At 38.8% G+C, this 21,785-nt stretch overlaps 1 protein-coding gene across 3 annotated transcripts; it reads left to right on the forward strand.

The window, feature by feature from the left end:
* The first annotated feature begins 9,518 nt into the window (after positions 1 to 9,518).
* On the forward strand, positions 9,519 to 20,275 carry LOC104610570 (thiamine-phosphate synthase). Of its 3 annotated transcripts, none has more exons than XM_010277251.3 (3): positions 9,519 to 10,014; positions 10,228 to 10,536; positions 19,692 to 20,275. In XM_010277251.3, exons 2-3 carry the CDS (start codon positions 10,369 to 10,371, stop codon positions 19,878 to 19,880), a joined length of 357 nt encoding a protein of 118 aa, XP_010275553.1. In that variant the 5' UTR covers positions 9,519 to 10,014; positions 10,228 to 10,368; the 3' UTR covers positions 19,881 to 20,275. The 3 variants fall into 3 exon arrangements, with proteins under 3 accessions (XP_010275553.1, XP_010275554.1, XP_088745751.1); XM_010277252.3 differs by having other exon boundaries at positions 10,289 to 10,536; XM_088889625.1 differs by having other exon boundaries at positions 9,519 to 9,702; positions 10,289 to 10,536.
* Positions 20,276 to 21,785: the final 1,510 nt, after the last annotated feature.

The following is a 21,785-nucleotide window of genomic DNA, read 5'->3' on the forward strand; positions in this document are numbered from 1 at the left end:
TTTGTCCATAACCTGTCCCTTACTCGTGGTAAGCTTGATCCTCGGGCTATTCCTTGTGTTTTTCTTGGTTACCCTTTATCTCAAATGGAGTATCGCTGCTATGATCCCATTGCTCACAAGTACTATGTTTCCATTGATGTCTCATTCTTTGAGAATCAACCTTTTTTCTCAAATTCTCCTCAAGGGGAGAGTATGGTTGAGGAGAAACAAGCGACGACTCAAATTCAACTACCTCCTTTGCCCGATCCTCCTCCATTCCGGATTTTTCAAACTAAACCTGCTGCACTGAAACAGCTTTGCTGACCATTTTGGAGAAGTTCTTTAAAGTGGTTCTTAATCTTCCAACAATTAACATGTTAAGTGTCGTTTCCTAATTATCACTGGTTTTTACATTTAATCATATCTCAACTGATTCACTTCCACTTTGTATGTCCAACTTGTAACATACAGATGTTTACTGTATTTTCTTTGGAAAATCCCTCTCCATGATTTACATGTAAAAGCATGTTCAAATATAACCATGAGGAATATCGGCTTCAGTGCTCACAAGACTGTGCGAACAGTGTGAACACTAAACCGATTTCACCATGATGTAGTTTTATTTTGGTAAATTTGTGATGATACTGAAATAGCTTTGACCAATCAACTCCCTCCCCCAGGTGAATTTGATGAATACCACCTGATTGGTTAACCACTTTTATGATATTTGTAATTGACTATGTGAAGCATACCGAACCATACATTCCTGTTCCTATCTAAGAATAGTTATGTTGAATAGTTATGCTTTTACTGGAACCTATTATTACCAATACAAAATTACAAACAATTCCCTTTGCTTGAAATATAGATTAAACTACTCTTGTGACTAGAAGGGTGTTTACCTGGGTTTATAAAATCCTAGAAAATAGTTGTTATTTGCATCTTTCAAGTGAATAAATCATAGCTCTTAACAAATAATTCTCTTCTCCAGCATTTAAAAAAAATAGCTTACAAAATCCATAAATAAATCATGCTCTTGTTGCTTGATCTGCAACATTATCTTCGTTTGCATCTGATTGTCTCTCATTTTGTTGAATTACAAGAGGCTCTATGATGTGATGGGTCTTCTATCATCACAACAACCACCTTGTCCACAGTTATACATCTACAGTTCTGCAGATAGGGTCATTCCAGTAGAATCTCTGGAGTCCTTTATAGAGGAGAAGCGAAAGACAGGGCGTGAGGTCCGGGCCTGCAACTTTATCTCCACACCCCATGTTGACCACTTCATAAATGACCCAAATCTATATACTTCTCAGCTTACCAACTTCCTGGAGGACTGTGTGCTGACTTGTTGCAAAGATACTTAAACTTGGCCAACCACCTAGAATGTCTTATTATATACTCCTCTAATCCCAACTGTAAATTCATTTTTGTTGAATTCTTTATGGAGGTAATCGAATTCAAGGGAAACAATAATCTTTAATTTGTTTTTTCTTAAGTTTTCTTTATCTTTTAATTTGAACCTGATCTTGGTGTACAGAGTACAAAGCAATGTATTAATATCTATGGAGAGGGATCTCAATATTGTATCATTAAACTGTGAAGCAAAACTATGGAATTAAAATTTCAACTCTTTATTGCATATAATTTTTGTGGCTTCTGCTGGATTTATTTAAGTAACAAACAATTGATGATGATGGTTATTTTTGTGATTTGGTCTGCTGATCAAACTTAAGGAAGAAGAATTGAGAGGGGAAGATGGGTCAGATAGAGGTCAGAACTCTATTGGAGAATTGGAAAAAGCAGTTGGAAATTTAAACTCAATTAGAAGATGCAGATCTCAGAAAAGCAAAGAGAGAGTCAACAACAGATAAAAGGAGGCCCGTTTGGCATTGAGTTTTTGCAAGATAAGAGGAGGCCCTTTTGGCATTGGGCCTACCAACATAGTAAGAAAACACAATAATGGAGTCAGAATACAACAAGAAGATTGCATTCAAAACTTGAACAATAAGACTGAATGAATTAGAGTCTATTAGGGGCCCGGAGTTTTGATTTGGTCCTTGTTGGGTGGCGCTTGTGGGTGCTTGGAGCTGGAAAGGGAGATGCTTTTTTGTTTAATGATCAGGATCACATTGTTTGTTTTGAATTGCTTTTGTTTCCTTTTGTAAGGGGGTTGGCCTCTGTGGGGTGTTTTGCTTTATTTTAGTTGGTTTTTCATTGTGAGATTAATTTCCCTCGGGTGATTGCTCATCTCCTTTCTTTGCACTTCTTTTTGTTTTAATAATATTTTTTTGCTTTATATTAAAAAAAAAGGACGATGAATTCAGAAGTGGTCCAGAGGTTCAGCTGCCATCCCACATAAACCACAGGATTGATCCTGGACCTGCATATCTTCCCTTGGTAGGTTATCTCTGGTCAATTATTTTCTTGTGGCAACTGACCAATGCAGAAAATTGTCTTTAGAAGTCACATAGGAAAGCCAGAGCTTTGGTTAAGATTATTAGTTTAACCAAGAAACTCTCATGAGTATCATCCTGCTCCACCCTAACATATTGACTCCCAAGGAGCTCAACAACTGCAGCAGGTTCTCAAACTCCCTTATTCAAAACTATTCCATCATGCTCATCAGTATCATCTTGGTGTAGTTCTAGAAGATGTTGGTATCTGCAATTTTTTAGAAGAAAGAATAATTGGAAGTTTCAACATTCTGTGCTCTCTCTACTCATCTAATTCAATACTTATTTTAAAGTTGTTCAATAATCATGGGTTTTTTAAAAGCTTAGATTCACTTACATTTTTGGTTCAAGTCTTTTTGTTTCCCGTGAGTTCTATATTGGAAAACTGGTACTTGGCATTTGTTTTTTAGAAGTTCAAAATGGGCTACTTGGCCTTACATTAACTTGATTGGGCGAGATTGCAGAAGAAAAATGATACAATGGTTAAGGTAGTGCAAACTACAAAGTGTATTATTTGAATCCTAGAGAGCCTTATCTGATGTAATGGTCTCTAATTAAGATCATATACACAGACCAATGGTAGAGTCAATAATGACAGCTTATCCTCAAATGAGAGAAGGAAAATTTAGGTACACATTCCACATTGCGTCAAAGTACAGACAAAGATGCAACCTTGGCAACTTGTCGACTGTGCCAATGTGTTGAACCTGACAGAACGTGAGATGCTGAATTGGGATTCTTTGATATCACACCTCCGTTGCAGGAAGTCTCACAAGTCAATGAGGATTCAAATTCTAATAACAAAAGAGACCTAAAATGTACTGAAAGTAAAATTAAAAATAATTGTGGAAGGAAGTCTGGGTTTATTGAGTTTGTTAGCCCAGATGGGTAGCTATTCATTTGTCATACTGATCTAGAAGCAGGTTCATATTACCATCAACACACCCTTATTGAGTTTGGATGGTCTTGAATAAAATGATCTTGCTCTTGCAACATTATGCTTGTGCATTGAAGTGGTTCATTAATCATGGGTCTACTGTTTGTGAAATTTGTGGAAGCATAGGAAAAAATATCAGACCCACTGACTTCAAAATGGTTGTGCCTTCTCTAAAGGAGTATGAAACAATAAGAGAAAGGAGAGCAATTGGGGTACCTACTACTTCCCATATTCAGACAGATGCGGGGGTAGATCCTGACGTTGTTGTGCACATATGGGAGGCTGTAGAGAAGTTAATAACTTGCTTAAATAGTATTGGCCTTCTAAAGGATGGATGCTTTTAAGGCTCATAATTGATTGATCATTTCAAGCAAGGCAGCATGTGTGATTGGCACATATATGCAACTCTTGGGTCATAACCCACCCACGAAGCTGATTGGAACGCTAACCTAGAAATCTACACTGCTACGGTTTTGTGTTAATTTCAAAACTGAAATTAAATAAACATTTAATCCTACTTAACTAGAAAAAAAAAATTGTTGAATTGAAATTCGAACAATTAGATATCATTTCCATTTGCAGCACACTATTCCCTCCCAATTTTTTCAAAACATTTATTACCCGGTTCCAATTATCACCTTTCTGGGTCCCATGCCTATTCAATCCAAAAAGTAATCTAATATCTGGGTCCATCCATCACCAACCCATTATTTTATTTTGCACAAAAATGTTCATTTATTCAATCATGTATATATTAGTTAACTATAATTTTTGTTAATTTCAAAATGTCATTATTTGCCATAGAACATTATTAAATTTCTCTCTCTTACTCTAATGGTTGAACCTCCATATCTACTTCCATTTAATCATTATCATTATAACCTCTTACGCGCAACGTACGTGCCCTTTTGCTAGTTGTTCAAAAATTTACGAATATGAGGTGTTTGTTTCTTCTTGTTGGGTCTTTCTTCCTTATATTTTTTGTTTGTTTTTTTTTCTTTGGGCAAAAAATGAGGAGGCTTCAATTCTAGATTATCATCAACACAATAGTACCTTTAGTCCTAATGCATAAACCCAGATTCGCTGGGAAACGAATTATAGTTTGTTGATCATAAATTGCAATGCAACTGATAAGCACTCAGAATTTTTCTTGGTGTTTGATTTTAATTTTCAAAATTTCAGGATGATCCAAATGTTTAAAAATTCCCTTTTGTGTTCTTGGCCTTTGAATAAGTAAAGGTTGAAGTCTATATTTTTTATCATCATATTGAATTTTATTTTAAAAATTTGAAGAACAATGAATGACAAAATCAACCAGAAAAGAGTAATATTAGATTTAAAAAAAAAAATCTATATATCATGTGAACGGATTGTGGCTAATAGACACTAAAAAAGATAGCAAATGCCTTCGGGCATTTTCAAAAAAAAATAGCAAAACAAATTTCTTAAACTACCCTTATGATTTAGCTAATTGACTATGTATACTCCTACTGTTTGACTATACCCCTACTGTTTCAAAATATTACAATTGTCGTTAAAATATTAACAACAGGGCTGAAATCCCTGTTTAGCCCTTATGTGAAAGCTCCTTTCTTCTTATTCATCTTCATCGGTGTGCAAATCCCTCTCGCCCTTGTTTCATCACCGTCGCTGCAGCAATGGCGGATAGGGGTGTCCATGAAAAACGGAAAAACCGAACCGAACTGAGAAAACCTAACTGCAAAATGCGGTTAACCGAACTGATTGGTTCGGTTTCGGTTGGGATTTTTGAAAAACTAAAGGACCGGTTTGGCTTTTGGCTAACCTACAAAAAACCAACGGTTAACCGAACCGACCGGTATATATATTTATATGTATATTTTATATATATTTTTAATATATGTCACATATTTTCTATGTATATTATATAAATATATACTTATATTATATTTATAATGATCTATTTATAAATATAATATATATACTATATGATGGAGGATGATTTGACCCGACCCCTTGAGATGACAACACGTGGACATGACTCAGCACGAGCAATAGCTCAGCACCACAGCCTGACCGCAACTAAGTAACCAACCCACAGGGCAATTCGCTACACCATAGCTCGCTATAGGGGGAGCTCGCTACAACGCGAGCTCGAGGTCCCCCGAGCTACTAAAAGGGAATACTCCAAGACAAGTCTATCCCAGCTCGCGAGCTAGGATAACCAGCTCGCTCCAACACTTAGGCAAAAAACTGCCCCAAAGACAACCTTGAGAAGGGTCACCTTGAAGTACCCCTAGGAGCTCGCTACAAAGTAGCTCGCGACAGGATAGCTCACTACAAGGTAGCTCGCGACTAAGCGACGCGATGCTTTCAGGAAGCTTCTATCTGACAAGACCGTACCCGTCAAACTGCGTCACGTATCCTGATCAACGGTGCAATCCCTATCAATTCAATAGACTACACCCACGTCTCTCGACAGATGGTGGCGTGCTTGTCCTCCCGGGACATGTCGCTCACCCGATTGGGTAGTACCCTGCAACAGTTACCTGTGCAACCCTGGCAGATAACGGCTGCGACAGAAGCCCAGTGGTAGTTATGCCCGATTTGACAAGAACGCCTATATAAGAGCTAACTCAGTGATCTAGCGCGACCTACACTCTTAGCCTTTTTTACACTCTTCACTATTTTCTCCAGCATTCTAACTTAAGCATCAGAGTATTCCCATCGGGCAAGTCCCCTGGGAATTCTTCATCGTCTTCTTCTCAGGTGTCGTCCGTTGCCAACTAGGAGCCAGTCAGCAGCCAGGTAGGAGTGTCCGGATTGCGCAGCATCATTTGGCGTCGTCTGTGGGAAACACTTCAAAAAGCCTTTCTCTAAGCTTCTACAGTTTCTTTTTTGAAAACTCAACATTCATGGCCTCTAGCAACGCAGGATGTGGTGCCAGCCAGAACGTCTCCGGGGAGCAACCCCAACTTCCCACTGTCTGTATTGGATAGTTCACCGTTCCCCTCTCCGTGGATGGAGTTCCTAGTCTGAACATGCTTCTCCCAGTGGCACCCGCGATCGCTCCACTCCCTTCCATAGTTGGAGCAACCTTTGCTGAACCTTCGATTGTGCCCCCAATGGCCAACCCGAACCAATTGGAAGACTTAATGCAATGCATGTGAGCCATGCAAGCCCAAATGCAACAATTTCAGCAGTTCCAACTCTACCAACAACAAGTGCTACATTAGGTCTCCCAGTACCAATACCAGCAGCAGTTCCCCTCCTTGCCTCAGGCCCAGTCGTTGCTTCCCCCTTGGCACCCGGCCACAAAGCAAACCAAGCCCTCTCGCCGGAGCGAGCGACCTCACTGGGGAGAGGCCTCCCAAGCCCAGGATCGCGCCAAGAGCCAAGCCTCTTCCCATGGTAGGAAGGAGAGGCTAGCCACCCCTGCCTCGTAGCCTGTGGGCAGGTCGGGGGCCTCCCAGCCAACCAAGCCCGCATCGCCCCAGCATTCGCAGTTCGAGCTCCTGCTCGCAGAGAACCTGTTCGAGGTCCTAGCCGCATACTACAGGCAGGGCCCTTCGGTTCAGAGCCACCACCAGCAGTCCGAGCCCATCGAGCTTGGCAATACTGAAGCATCAAGCACCAACGCTGAGCCGGCAAAGCAGCAATGAAGGCGCCGGCGAGCTCGCCGAATTGCTACCCGAGTCTCTCCCGAGCTCAAAGGAAAAGAGGAAGTAAGCTCAGGTGAAGTGAAGGCTACCCCTCTCCTCTCAGTTTCTTCCCCACCGTCTCTAGAACTCCTTGTTGTCCCCATGCCAAGGGACTTCAAGCTCCCCCCATTGGATAAATATGATGGATCCTTCGATCCGAATGATCATGTGGACGCCTTCCAGTTTCAAATGCACTTGGCAAGGGCAGCGAATCCTGCATGTGCGTGGCCTTCTCCACCACCTTCAAAGGGGTGGCCCGCACATGGTACCGTAACGTCGCGCCTGGTTCGATAAGAAGTTGGGTGCAGTTCGTGCAAATTTTCACCTCCCACTTCGTCACCAGCAAGAGGTGCCCGAGAACTCAGGAAAGCCTCATCGGCATAGTTCAAAAGGAAGGGGAGTCCATTCGGAGTTACATCAAGCGGTTCAACGACGCTTGTTTGCAGATACCTGATCTGGACCCTGCAGTTTGCCTCATCGCATCCAAGCGAGGTATTACTCACAAAGAGTTCAAGTGGCACGTAGTTGTCAATCAGCCCAAGACTGTGACCGAGTTCCTCGGGCTCGCGGATCGACTCATAGGGACGGAGGAAGAAATCAACCAGAAGGTCAAGCAGGCCCTTGAGAAAAGGAAGAGGGAACCAGAGCCCCCATCTCAGGGCGACAATAGGAAGAAGAAGGACCAAGCTCGGGGGGCAAAGCCAAATCAGCCTTTCCGAACTCTAGCAGCAGAAAGGGACTACACACCCCTCAACGCAAAGCGGGCCGAGATCCTCATGGCGATCAAGGATGCCCCGTACGTGAAATGGCCACCTCAGTTGAAGGCGGACCCTAATGTTAGAAAAGTTACCAGAGGGGAGACCATAGATAAGGTCCCCGGGAAGGTTAAAGTAGTGAACTAGAGACCTAAGTCTCTCCATTGTCATAGTGGAGGGACCGAAGGTGTCGGGCTCTCTGCCCCGAGAAGTAGAAGCCACTTCGACAGAGGTCTCCCGAGCCTCCGAAGCCTGCTCCCAAGCTCTTCCTGAGCTCGAGGGGGCGTCATCCTGATTACCATCCTGGGAGTAGACATGGTACGGATACCCAAACATGATTGACAAAATGATTAGACTCACCGGAAGAGTAGTGAAAGAACTCCCTGGAACCGTTGCTTCTTGAAGAACGTCCAAATTTGCAACTCCCAGATCTTCTTCCTCCACCCCCTTCCCCTCTTTGTTCTCCCTCTCCACCTCCCTACAAGCTGGTACATCAGTTAACCTGACTCGCGTTCGAATCTAAGAACTAGCAAAACAAGGAGTTCTTCTTGAGAAAGCCTCCGAAAGAACTTGAAGATTCTGATAGCCAAAGGTGAAGAAATGGTTCTGAAATTTATTCTGATGGAGATGACCCTTTCACATTTTCTTAACAAAATCGGTAGAGGTAAATAGATTTTTCTTTATGTTATTAAGAGGGTTAATCATCATTTTCTCTTCACCATAGAGTGGAGCTTATGGGTTTTCATCGGTAGATTGACAGGAGGTGCTAGTGGGTCTCTTTGAAGAAGACGGTGAAGGAGGAGGAGGAGGAGAAGAAGAAGAAGAAGAAGAAGAAGAAGAAGAAGGGGGAAGGAGAGGGATAAAGGGTAAAATTGGGTTTTCAAAAAAATAATATATCACGTGTGATGGAATATTAATGGATCTTAACGTTAAGGTGGAGTTAGTCAATTGTCAGATAATATTAGACAATAGTCAAACAGTAGGGCTATACTTAATCAATTAGCTAAACCTTAAGAAATTTGTCATTTCTTAAAATGTATATTTGCCTACGAGGCTACGACGAATTTGTTATAACTTATCAGAAAGGGAAAATTCCATATTAGTACCTTGTACTTTAGGTTTAGTGCCACTTTGGTTCCCAAACTTTAAAACGTGGCAATTTAGTACCCAAACTTTCAAAATGTGACAATCTAATACCTCCCATTAACCAACCCGTTAACCAGCTGTTAAGTGTCATTAGAAAAGACACAAATACCCTTCAAGTGTATTCTAATTCTCTTTATCAACCATCCAAACATTGACGAAAAATGAATAGTCTCAAATTCTTGCCTCTTCTGTTCAAGAAAATTGGGGTCACCAGAATGCCCGTTGAGACGTAACCTCAATTTTCTTGAATAGAAGAGGCAATGATTTGATAATATTCATTTTTTATCAACATATGGATGATTAATAAAGAAAATTAGATAACATTCAAAAGGCATTTGTGTCTTTTTAAATGATTAATGATAAATACTGAATTGACACATTTTGAAAGTTGGGATAGAATGACCAAAAACCCAAAGTACAGGGTCCAATCGAAAATTTTCCCAATCAGAAAAAACGCACGCCTTGGCGTAACCTTAAGTTTCGCATACGTGTTCTAAGATTACCCGTAAGAGTGGGGGTAGAAAAGTCTTTGTGCTCAAAATTAGATTTCATCTTCGTTGTGTCCTCACTCACTTCCATCGCCGCAACATAGAGCTGAATGAAACCATCGCCACCACCTCCTTTCACAATCACTAACAGAGTTGGAAACCTTTGCCACCACCTCCATCGCTGCACAGCACAGAGTTGGGAACTTCGTTCAATCTACTGTCGGAGATATCGCCACCACCATTGGCCCTAACAAATTGGTATCACTACTGCAACCCTGTCTCTTCTCCGTCGTCGATAACTCGATATTTTGCAAATACCATGACAAATCTTACCCTTTAACCCTGTTGACCCCGAACAGCACGAGAAATCTTACCCTTTCAACCTGTTGTAGTGTTATTTTTCTTAAAAGTAGAACTCCTACGAATGAATAGCCAAAACCCTTCTCCTGCGGCCGCAGCTAGTTTCACCTTAGTCTAACGATTTGCAATTTTGCATCGCATCTCTAATAATCTTCTCCAGCAACGAAAACTTCATTGGATTGCATTCGTTCATCGTCATACTACTGACAGGTAATTTTTTTGTATGCTTTTTTCTGTTTCTTTTTTTTTTTTAATGTTATATCTGTTATTTCTCAGTTAAAAACAGCTCATAATATCTGTTTTTTTGGGGGTTTATCTTCAAATGTGGTGAAGGCAAAGATTTTCCTTTGTCTTTGTTGTTTAAGTTGCAACAAAACATTCGTATATTTATTGATCAGAATTCTGAGAATGAGAATTTTCCAGAATTGATGCCAAATGATAACTGAATCGTTCCCTCCATTCTCAATTTCTCATCCTCCACTAGAAGTCCATTGGTGAAAGGAAGGAGGGAGACTAGGAGGGGAGAAGGCACAGAGACATAGCATTTGCTGCAGGAAGAACAACATGTTTGCAACTGCAATCAGGTACATGGCTAAAAAGCCGAAGCCGAAGATGAAACCAATAGAGCTCAAAACGCCACCGGAACAAACCCAGACTATCACCCGTGTCATCTTCGACATTTTGAAGGAGCACGGCCCTCTCACTATCGCAAACACTTGGGAACATGTCAAGGTAATTTAATTTACATATCCCCCCTTTCTCTCTCTCTCTCTCAAGTATGAAAAAGTGACCTTATTTTTTAATCTATGTAAAAAAAGTTGGGTGATAGCTAAACATTCAAAATGCCTATTTTTGGAGGTAGGTTATACCAATTTATGTTCCATACCAGGTTTCTCTATCGTCTGGTTGTGAAGATTTCTCTGCTCATTACCCCGTTGTATCTATAGGACATCTATGTTTTTAGATGTAAAATTTAATGAATATTTCAAATCTTAGTTGTTTTTTCCTATTTAATTTCTTCCTCACTTGTTATTTCTGGAAAACAAATTGATTTTTTTGTGTTTCACGAAGTTGGGTTGAACTGAACTTTAGTTTTTTATGGTGGTTCATGATGGATGTTTTTTATTATTTTTTTATCAGTAAGAAAAAAAAAAGATTTTATTAATTTTAATATCAATATCAAGTATTACAATAGGTGGGTTTTTCCACCTTAGAGACAATCTTTATAATTTATAATTTTGCCCAAAACATTTGATGGATTGTCGTCCCTTGTTTGCTGCCATCCCATTTACTGAAAAGCATGTCTATAGACCCATGAGACTTGGGAGCTACCTCTTGTCCATGAAATGACCACCTACAAGTTCCTTTCCACCTCCGGTTCCCAGTTGTGGAAACTGAATTGCTTAGCAAATTTTAACCCATGGAGTAATCCACACATCTCTACTGTCAATGCATTACCATTTATGAATGGCCCTGAATATAATGCTAAAACCTTTCCTTCTGAGTCCCTGAACACCCCTCCCAACCCCAGCACAACCTAACTACCAATATAGCTCTCATCAAAATTGAGTTTTACAAAGTTGATTGTTGGAGGTCTCCATTCCATATTTACCCTTTCCTTGGTTTGAGCCAATGAAGCCACTTCCTTCCAAGTTCTCAAAATGTCATTTGTTGAGAAACCTTGGAAATCCTCCAGTGCCTTCATCTAATGTGCCACTTTAATTTTTGCCAAATCAATGACTTCCATTTCTGTGTAACTCTTTTCACTAAAAATCCCCCCATTCCTTTCTTCCCATACAGTCCATAACACAATGATTCTCACTGCTTTTGGCTTTCCACAAAATTCTTCCCCTTTTTCCAGTTGTCTAAAGAAGTTTGGGTCAAAGAGACCCACCACATCTTGAGGAGTCCACTTGCACCCAAAGAAAACAAAGATGCTCTCAAATATAAAGTACAAAAGGACAAGATAAAAAGATTAGGGAGATGGTTTCACCATTGTTCTTACACACAAAGCACATGTGAGGAGATATGAACTTTGTTATAATTCGGCCTGCCTTTGAGTTCTGTTAGTCTGATAACAGTCAAGAAGAAAGAGGAAGAAAGAGGGAAGAAAGAGAGAGAGAGAAAGGAGGAGAAAAAGAGAGAAGAAAAATCTGGTTTGAATTAGGGTAAAAGTACCTCTCCCATTCAGCTAGACATGTTTTTATATTATTAATAGAATGGAAAAGACACATGTGCCCTTATTTAAGTGAGGGACACTAGTTCTAATATAATATTATAGATCAGCAACCTCAACATAAGTATAAAGATAGAAATACCCCTACACTAACACTCCCTCTCAAGCTGGTGAGTATATATCATATAATCCCAGCTTGTTACATATGTAGTCCACTCTTCCCCGACTCAACCCTTTTGTAAATAAGTCTGCCCACTGGTTCCTTGTATTAACGTATGCAGTGTCTATCACTCCATTTAGTACCTTTTCTCTCACAAAGTGACAATCAACCTCTATGTGCTTGGTTCTTTCATGAAACACCGGATTAAAAGAAATATGAACTGCAGCCTGATTGTCACAATAGAGCTTCATTGGAGTATTAATGTTGTATCCTATCTCCTATAGAAGGTTCCTTAGCCACACTAATTCACAAGCAGTATGTGCCATAGCTTTATATTCTGCCTCTGCACTGTTTCTTGCCACGACTGTCTGCTTCTTACTTTTCCATGTCACCAAATTACCCCCCAGAAAAGTGCAATAACCTGTGGTAAACCGCCTATCAGACATAGAACCAGCCTAGTCAGCATCAGTATACCCTTCTATTTCAAGTGTTCCACCACTTTTGTATATCAAACCACGACCATGGGCCCCTTTTAAATACCTCACAATTCTTAGAACCGCATTCCAATGAGGAAGCAAAGGTTTCTGCATGAACTGACTTACCACACTAACCGCAAATGAAATATTTGGCCGAGTAATGGTTAGGTAGTTTAGTTTACCTACAAGTTGTTGGTATCTGCTAGGGTCTTCAAACACTTCACCCATATCACTGTTCAGCTTAGTATTTGTTTCCATAGGTGTTTCAACTGATTTAGCACCTAACAAACCTGTTTCCTCTAGCAAATCAAGCACATATTTCCTCTGACACAAATTAATACTGTGCCTAGACCTTGCTACTTCTATCCCCAAGAAATATTTCAATTTACCAAGGTCCTTTGTTTGAAAATGTTCCTGTAGAAAAGTCTTCAACCTGTCAATACCCATTTTATCATTCTCAGTAATAACAATATCATCTACATACACCACCAATAGTATTTTTCCTGCCGGAGAGTCATGACCGAAGACAGAATGATCAACTTGGCACTGTTTCATACCAAACTTCTTTACCACCTCACTGAACCTACCAAACCATGCTCGAGGAGACTGTTTAAGCCCATATATAGCATTCTTGAGGCATAGATACCTCTAAGGGAAGAGGGCGACCACTCCTTTTCAGCCCTTTCCCTTATCTCCAATCTATGGCAGAGAAATCAAGGGAAAACCCTAGATTGAGTGCGCAGATAACAGAAATCTGGGCAGATCTGAGTTGCTTAGTTGAGCTGTGATACCATGTTATAATTCAGCCTGCCTTTGAGTTATGTTAGTCTGATAACAGTCAAGAAGAAAGAGGAAGAAAGAGGAAGAAAGAGGAAGAAAGAGGGAAGAAAGAGAGAGAGAAAGGAGGAGAAAAAGAGAAAAGAAAAGTCTGGTTCGAATTAGGGTAAAAGTACCTCTCCCATTCGGCCAGACATGTTTTTATATTATTAATAGAATGGAAAAGACACATGTGCCCTTATTTATGTGAGGGACACTAGTTCTAATATAATATTATAGATCAACAACCTCAACATAAGTATAAAGACAGAAATACCCCCACAAACTTATTTGGCCTTCTTTTCTGCAGCATATCACAAGTGTTAATCTTTCCAAGGAAAACTTCCGAACAAAGTGTCTAGATTTTAGGAGGGATTAACTTACTCCAAATTTCATTCACCAAGAAATTTACCCCCAAGGATGAAGGCTGAATTAAAAAGTTGAAAAAAGAAGCACAAGTGAAAGTGCCATTTGAGGTGATGGACCAAACGGTGTTTCAAAAGCGCAAGGCGCAAGGTGAGGCACACGCCTTTTTGAAGCAAGGCACAAAAATACAAAAAAAAGCTAAAAAATAAAAAAAAAAAGTCAGAAATTTCCAAGAAAAAGCCAAAAAATTAAAAAAAAAAATATTAAACATAATATTAATAAAAAATATAAAGTTAAATTTTAAAATAATGTTTTAAAAACCTATTATCTAAAATTAAAATACATAAACATAAGATGTAAAGCATATTCAAATGAGAATTTAAAAATAAAATCAAACATATAAAACATTTTTCAAGCATGTAAAACCTCTAATCTCTTTTTTCACTCTATTGCATTACTTCAAGTAGCTAATGTAATGTAAAACATATTACATTCCTGATTTTACGAGCCGCCTTTGTGCCATGCCCCTCGAGGCAAGCCCAAACAAGTCCACGTTAGGTCTTAAATTCTTAGTTTTCACACAAAAAATAATGTTTTTATTGTTTTAATTGCTTTTTAAGAAGATATTTCACACAAATAATGATTTTGTGTGAAAACTAAGAATTTAAGACCTAACATAGACTTGTTTGGGTCTGCCTCGAGGGGCATGGCATGGGGGTCCGGGGGGTGGAGCCCCTGGCCCAGCTGCTATGTTCAAAAAAAGCAAAAAAGCGTCAATTTTTCAAAAGGCGCACGCCTAGGCGCACCAGGCATGCGCCTAGGACCTAGGCGAGGTGCATACTCTGAAATGCACCTCGCCTATGCGCCTAGACGTCGCCTTGACAACTATGTTAGATAGTTCGGTTTTCGGTTTTGGCTCACATAGTTGATAAACCGGTTAACCGAACAAACTGATTTGGACACAAAACAATTGTGGTCCCTGTTGCATTTCGTGTTTGCCAAGTTTCCAAAAATGTCAAAACTCAAAAGCCAAATAAAAGAAAAGAGGGAATAGTATTTACTGGAATACTAATAGGTTGGGGCCACTGGGCTTCCCTCTACTCCCTTTTTCATGGAACTTAAAGTTAGAACCGTCTTCCTCTCCTCCTTCTATTTTGAGTCAAGAAGACTCAAAGGCTTTCAGTTTCAGAGATACAGAGACCCAAGATTGAAGACTTTTAGTCCAGGAGGCAGAGACTCAAGACTCAAGTCAAGACTACTGTTCACTTCAGGCGTTCACAATTGGCTACAGCCTTGCAAGTAAATAAATCTCTGTTTTCGATAGAACCCATAAGGCTAGAACTCAGTATACACATACTGATAATGACTTACTGAATAACTGTCACCACCCCACGAGTACAGGGTGTGAATGTGTAATTTACCCTAGAATTTAAACCCCCCCTACTAACTATCCTATCCTGCAGCTAGAAGCTTAATTTATTATCAACCAACAATGGCATTGGATTGCCACAGGCTTTTCTGCTAAAGATTTTATTGATAACCATCAATGAAAATGGCTTTACAGGAGAGAGGTAGAACCCAGAGGTTTAGTATTGTTATGGTTTTTCTGTTAAAGATTGTTCAAGTGGGTCAAATTGTTAAAGGAATGAGAAAAAAGCGTACTTGCTACCTTATAATTGATGAACATATATGATATATCATCTCCAATTGTTCTTCTTCCAACTTACAACTCTTGGTCAGAAGGACAAAAGTAGTTAACATTAACAGTTTAACACAACATGAGAGAGAATCTGTGTGGACAGTAGACCAAACACAATACATCAAGGTTTGTCAGATAAAATTAATCTGATGGTTAGCCTGTAGGAACACTACTGGCAGTAGTAACAACCAGCAAATCTGAAACTCTGAAGGCATGTACACTTATGGTCATTTAATTAAGGGGTAACCTACAATAGTATAGTCTATCAAACAAAACCGATTTGCACAATATAAAGAAAAAAACAAGAAGGCAAAAAAACCAAAACACTGCATTTTCTTTATCTATTGCATCATATTTTGCAAGTTGCAATTAGCATGAAGGTTAGTACTTCATTGTTTCTCCACCTTTTCAACCTCTCCATGACAGCCACAATCTGAAATGGGCGGAGATGAGGACTGAGATGCACTGAAGCAGTGGAACCCATTTCCATGGTTTCCCCTGGTTTCTGTTGTCATAAAAGCTCCCAAGTGAAACATGAATTGGTTATACTCCATCACTCCTTCAACCATGATCTAATGCATGGCTAGCTCCACTGGTAATCCATTGCTTCTCTCCACAGGTTTCACTCTTTTTTGTGGGTGCTGGCTTCTGGGTACAGTATTTTGATGAGGCATTTTGGTATAAAATGCTTCGACAGGTTTATTACTTTGTGTTTTTGAGAGAGAGAGAGATCGTAATGCAATGCAGCAGTGAGCCTGATCTGAGAGACATGGTGGAAGTGGTACTGTGGAGCACATTATTTCGGTTTTAACCGAAATATCCAAAATAACCAAAAGAAATTTCAGTTCAGTTCGATCGGTTTTAGTATATTTTGGTTTCGGTTCGGTTTATCATTTTATTAAATCAGTTTTTCAAGTTTTTGTTTTTCAGTTCGGTTTTGAACCAAAAAAACCGAATGCTCACCCCTTCCTTGTGCCAAAGCCTATCACTTTCCAAAGGGAACCTCCACAACCATTTTGCCAAGAGGGCTAAATTCTTTTGGGTTAAATTTCCTATTCCTAGCCCACTCTTTTTTTAGGTTTACAGTTTTACTAACCTGCTCCCATTTCACCAAGTGGTATTTGTGTTTTGCTGTTGGTGGTGGTGTACTGGAATGTTGGTGGTATTATTTATTTATTTATTTTTGTTCCAGTTCCTTTAGTAGTGACTGAGTTTTCTATGCATTGAAAGAAATATGTTTTATGAGTGTGTGTGCACGCGTGCAGCAGTTTCGCAATTTTTATGCCATGCTGGTACATGGAGTCTAAGAGGAGTATGTCCTGTTCACAAGCATTCCTTGAGAACCTTCTGTTCATTTGAGTGTGACAGGAATTACAGGATGGTTCACTATTAGCATGATCTAGTCATTAGTTGCCTTTTTGTGTAATGGTCTTAAACCCTCTCCTTTCTTCTGTTTGACGTTATTGATTAGAAACCATGGCTGTTCAGCACTTCTACCTGATTGTGTGGGTAGTCTGGTAAACAAGTCTTGTGGCTTACTGAAAGCGTCTTTTCCTCTTTTATGCAGAGACATTTTTCGTTTGTTTGAAAACATGTGTAAATGGAAATTTATTGACAAAAGAAATGTATTAATGGAAAGGGGAGAGGTATAAGATTAGGACAATTTACACATACCTTCTGCAAGGTTGTCAATCCTTTCATTTTTTATCCTGATACTTGAGAGAACAAGATGGTATATATGAAGGAAGCTCCCAAATCTGCTTAGTACATGGGTCAACCTCCAAGAATCTTAAAAGTTGTTGAAACTTGAAAGCCCAGAACATGTCATTTCTTAGTTTCCTTCCAACTTCTAGATTACTATGCTCAGATCATTTGAATTTTTAAACTTTTAAATGGTATTAATTCTTTAGGTTTGCTGGCATTGCATTTTTTTTTCTGAAAGCATAAAAAAGCAAGGGGTTATCAATTCTATGTTGTTGATAAAATTCTCCAATTCCAGATGTAATTGTCAATGGAGCATCCAATATTTAATTTAACCAAATCTTCTTAGGGTGAGAACCATGTGGGAGATGCTATAACAGACTAGGGGGTCACAAATTATGAATAAAAATAAATATGTTTTTGATTCCTAGAGTTTTGTATGGTACAGATGGAAGTCATAATGTATTTTCTGTGCTCATTATTTCAAAACAAACAAGTAGAAATGGAACATAGTGTGGAAAGTGTCACCCCAGAATTTATCAAGTTTAAGTGTCTTATGTGTGCCTGACAGGGATACAACACTGGATGGAGGTGAGGGCAATGCAACTTCTTACTGTAACCCAACAGGAAATGTTTAGTCTATGAGTTCTGAATTCTGGGATCAGATGTTGGAAACCGGGAGAATTCAGGGGGATTCAAAGGATAAAGATACATTTTGATACACACTAATACACACTACCTTTAAAATATTAAAACTCTTTAAATTGTGGGTATTGTGGATCCTAAAAATCAATATGTATTGACTGCTACACACTGATACATTTTGATATTTTGAACCTTGGCACTGAATAGAACGGAAAGGTGAAACAGGATTCATGTAGCTGACCCCATATATTTGGGACAAGGCTTAGATGATGATGACGACATTCTTCTTAATTGAGTCCATGATAGGTTTTAGAATTGTATCTCAAAACTTTTATGAATAGAGATTGATGTGGTCTTGCTATATTGGACACATTTTGGTTGTTCAGATATGAAAAAAGCATCATGTCATAAAAACCTATGGTTGCATCTTTTAAGTTTCCATTATTTAATTACTAAGTTGAGTGAAAAAAGATTTATCAAAAAAAAGTTTAGTGAAAAAAGATTTATCAAAAAAAAAGTTTAGTGAAAAAAGAAAAAAAAATCACTAAATGAATTACTGTTGTCATCTTCAGTGATCTCTCATCACCTTCTATTGTAATACTCGCTGTTCTCTTTCTTTATTTTAATAAATTTTCTTTTTTATTTACTACAAAAAAATATCCTGGTAGAGAGATGCATGATCGAATGAGAAAATGTGCTTAAGTTCATAGACATGAAAAGAAGCAATTTACAAATCAATGGGAGAGGGTTCTTTTTGTTGATTCTGTAAATGAGTGAAAAATGGGTACATTTTATACAGTTAGAATACTTTTTGTATAGTTGTTGTTCTGGACCATGTGGTCCAGATACTTTCCTTCTGTAATTAATCGGGGGTAATCTCTCCCTCCTGAGTAACACAATATAACCTTATTTATCCAAAGAAAAACTGCCAACATGACTTACACTGACAAGGGAAAAACTGGAGGCATACATGATTGAGGATTGTACCATTTGACACAAGATGGCAGTTTACAAGATGTCTAGCAATTGACAATCAAAACCCTATATTTCATCAACTTGACCAGTTAAAATTAAAAATAAATCTAACATGAAGATGAAAAGAGAGTGGTCCATGGAAAGTGATGGAGTTAGATAGGAGTACAAGTGATAGATCTTGTCATTTTCTTCTTCTCAAGTATAGTTATATGAAGGAGAAAAAGGTGAATACATGACAGGATGTACAATACTATAGCCAACAGAAATAAAATGCTATCATACCCTTAGAATAAACATTAGACAGACATAGACCTATCACTGAAATATCCATCCCAAACCTGATGTAGCTTAAGTCATGGCTGATCTGTCTGTTTTTGGTCACCTGCATTGTGCTACGATCTTTATAATTTATAAACAATTGTTATTGTCATAATAGTAAAGTTGTGGAAAATCCAGTATTTAGATACTTCTGCAGTAGGCCAATGTTTGACTCAAATCATGGATCATTCAGTAGCAGAGTGCTCCTAAAGTAATCAAATAGGAAAATGTTAGCATAGCTTGAGAAAATTGGACATTATGTATATAAGCAGATCAGTGATGTTAACACAAATTCAGAAGCGGTCCAGTGTGTCTAGGATGAAGTCTTTAGAAGTGAATTTCAAGATGTCTATTATCTTTAGATGTCAACCCCATGCTTGTCAAGTTTAACTTGTCAATTGTCATAGTGCTTGCAGCTTTTTAAACTTGTAATTAGCTTTCATGTTTAAAACGTCTGGCTGACTATTTTGAACTGATCTTCTATCCTATCTTTAATCTGCACCTTGTACTTTCATAAACATTATTCCATGATTTAATATCCAAGTGACTGCTCAGGACGTTGGCTTGAGAGGATTGACAAGCAAAAGACACATGAAAATAGTATTGAGATGGATGAGGGAAAGACAGAAGATTAGATTGATATGCAACCATGTGGGGCCCCATAAGCAGTTCCTCTACACTACCTGGTTCACAAATCCCAACATCAAGCCCTTAAAACCAAGAAATGGTTCTTCACAACCATAGCCACAGGGTATCTATGGATGCAAATTGTGCTTTTTCACAGCCATTGCTGTTGGGGATAAAAGATTACTAGTGGTGACCTGTTATCCCAAATTCATGTGGAAATTTTGTAAATACGTGCATAGATTTTAATATCCTCTCTCTCTCTCTCTCCTTCATTGTTCTGTATATTTTTCTTTCTGTGAACTTATTTCTGCATAATGATTGCATAATTTTACATTTAACACTGGTATTAGGTCAAAGTTCAGTGGTCAATAGGATATGATATATTGGGTGAAAATTAATACTTCTCAGTCATTACTTATAAATCAATATGGTGATCCTTTTTTCTGTAATTGTCCTTTATGTTAGCATTCAATCTTCAATAAATCTTAGGGCATCTGCTCAAGTTTTCTGGATATCGTCTGATGTCTCAAACAATAAATGTCATTGAGACATATTTTCTTGAAATATTTTCCATATTTCAACATGATTCTGCTTGATATCCTAGGCATGATTTGTTGTTTTGCAACATTTTGGAATTTGGAACATATCACCAAATTTGGTTTTTTAAATCTTACATTTCTTTCCCCCCTGATATTTTATTTTTTGGATGGATCATAAAAAGTTAAAAAAAAATGTTCACAAAACTTTCACATATCCAATTAGCAGTTGGTTTTCTTTTGTAGCAGTTTTCATTGTCCCGTACAACCATTTGAACGAAGTTCTTAAGTTGAGCTCTCCCAAACGGGCACTAAGAACCCATTGATGATGGCTTGTAGGCTTTCCCAGCGATATCTACACAGCCAAAAAGGCTACGTTTGGATTTGGCAAGATATGTGGACAACTGGCAATAGCTTGGGAAGCTGTTCTTCCTTCAGCACGGCTTATAGACACAGCCATTGTACGTGCTAGAGTCCACAGCTTAAGCCGTTCCAGAAGGGGGCCTAAAGATGATCATTAGTAGGCTGTTTGGCATCGTTGCTGTTTCCTGGAGCAACGGTGCCACATCAGTGCTATATCGGAAAAAACGGTGCTCCAAGAAACGGGCATTTGTTTGGAACCATTTTTCCATAAAAAACGGTGTTCTAAACCATGCCTCAGAAATCAGGAAGCCATGGTTTGGAGCAATACCAAATTTGGTGTTTCCTAAAGCTGCAGCTTGTTGCTGCTAAAAGCACAGTGATGTGACACTGCTGTGGCATTAGATAATGGGTATCAGTGCTGAAAGCGTTTCTTGGAACAATGATATCAAACAGAAAAAGTTGTTGCTCCAGGAAACATCCTACCTGGCAGCAACGATTCCAAACAAAAATAAAGGCACCATGCTCTAAGCCACACATCAGCAGCACCATTTTCTGATGCCAAACATATACTAGATATCCTTATTCTTTCATGTATGTATGGGTGTTGTCTCCACCCTTTACCCCGACTTACAACACTTGAAAGATAAGCAATCTGTTGCAACTTGAAGGGGTTAGAACTTAGAAGAGGATAAGGGCAGATAAAAAAGACATTAATTGAAGTAGCAAGAAGTGGCTTAATGCTCATAATCAAGGTTTTAAAAATTGACTTTGAATTTGCACCCTTCTGGCCACCGGTTTCTGGATCAATGGTTTGACCATCCAGTTCAAATGGACAATCCATTTCAACTTAAAAAAAAAATAAAGAATTAAAACAAGGACCAAAAATTGTTGAATAAGTTGATGGTTCAACTGCTCGAGTTGCCTGAATGGTTTCTGGGTTGAATGGTCCAACTGTCTGAGTCAACGATAGTTCAAAAATACTGCTCATAAAGCATTTTAATGCAATGCAACGGAGATGTAATTAAAATAAATAGAACATGATTCATATAAATGATTCTATATGGTTGGGGTAAGGCTTAGATGATAATGGTGGTGTTTGATTTTGGATTGAAAAAAAAAAACA

Source organism: Nelumbo nucifera, chromosome 1 (assembly GCF_055504915.1).
Source record: "Nelumbo nucifera cultivar China Antique chromosome 1, China Antique-T2T, whole genome shotgun sequence".
Lineage (NCBI taxonomy): Eukaryota > Viridiplantae > Streptophyta > Magnoliopsida > Proteales > Nelumbonaceae > Nelumbo > Nelumbo nucifera.

Coding starts and splice junctions, on each gene's coding strand:
- LOC104610570 (XM_010277251.3), top strand. CDS start 10,369: ATGTTTGCAACTGCAATCAGGTACATGGCTAAAAAGCCGAAGCCGAAG. Junction 10,537..19,691: donor ACACTTGGGAACATGTCAAG/GTAATTTAATTT, acceptor GTGACTGCTCAG/GACGTTGGCTTGAGAGGATT.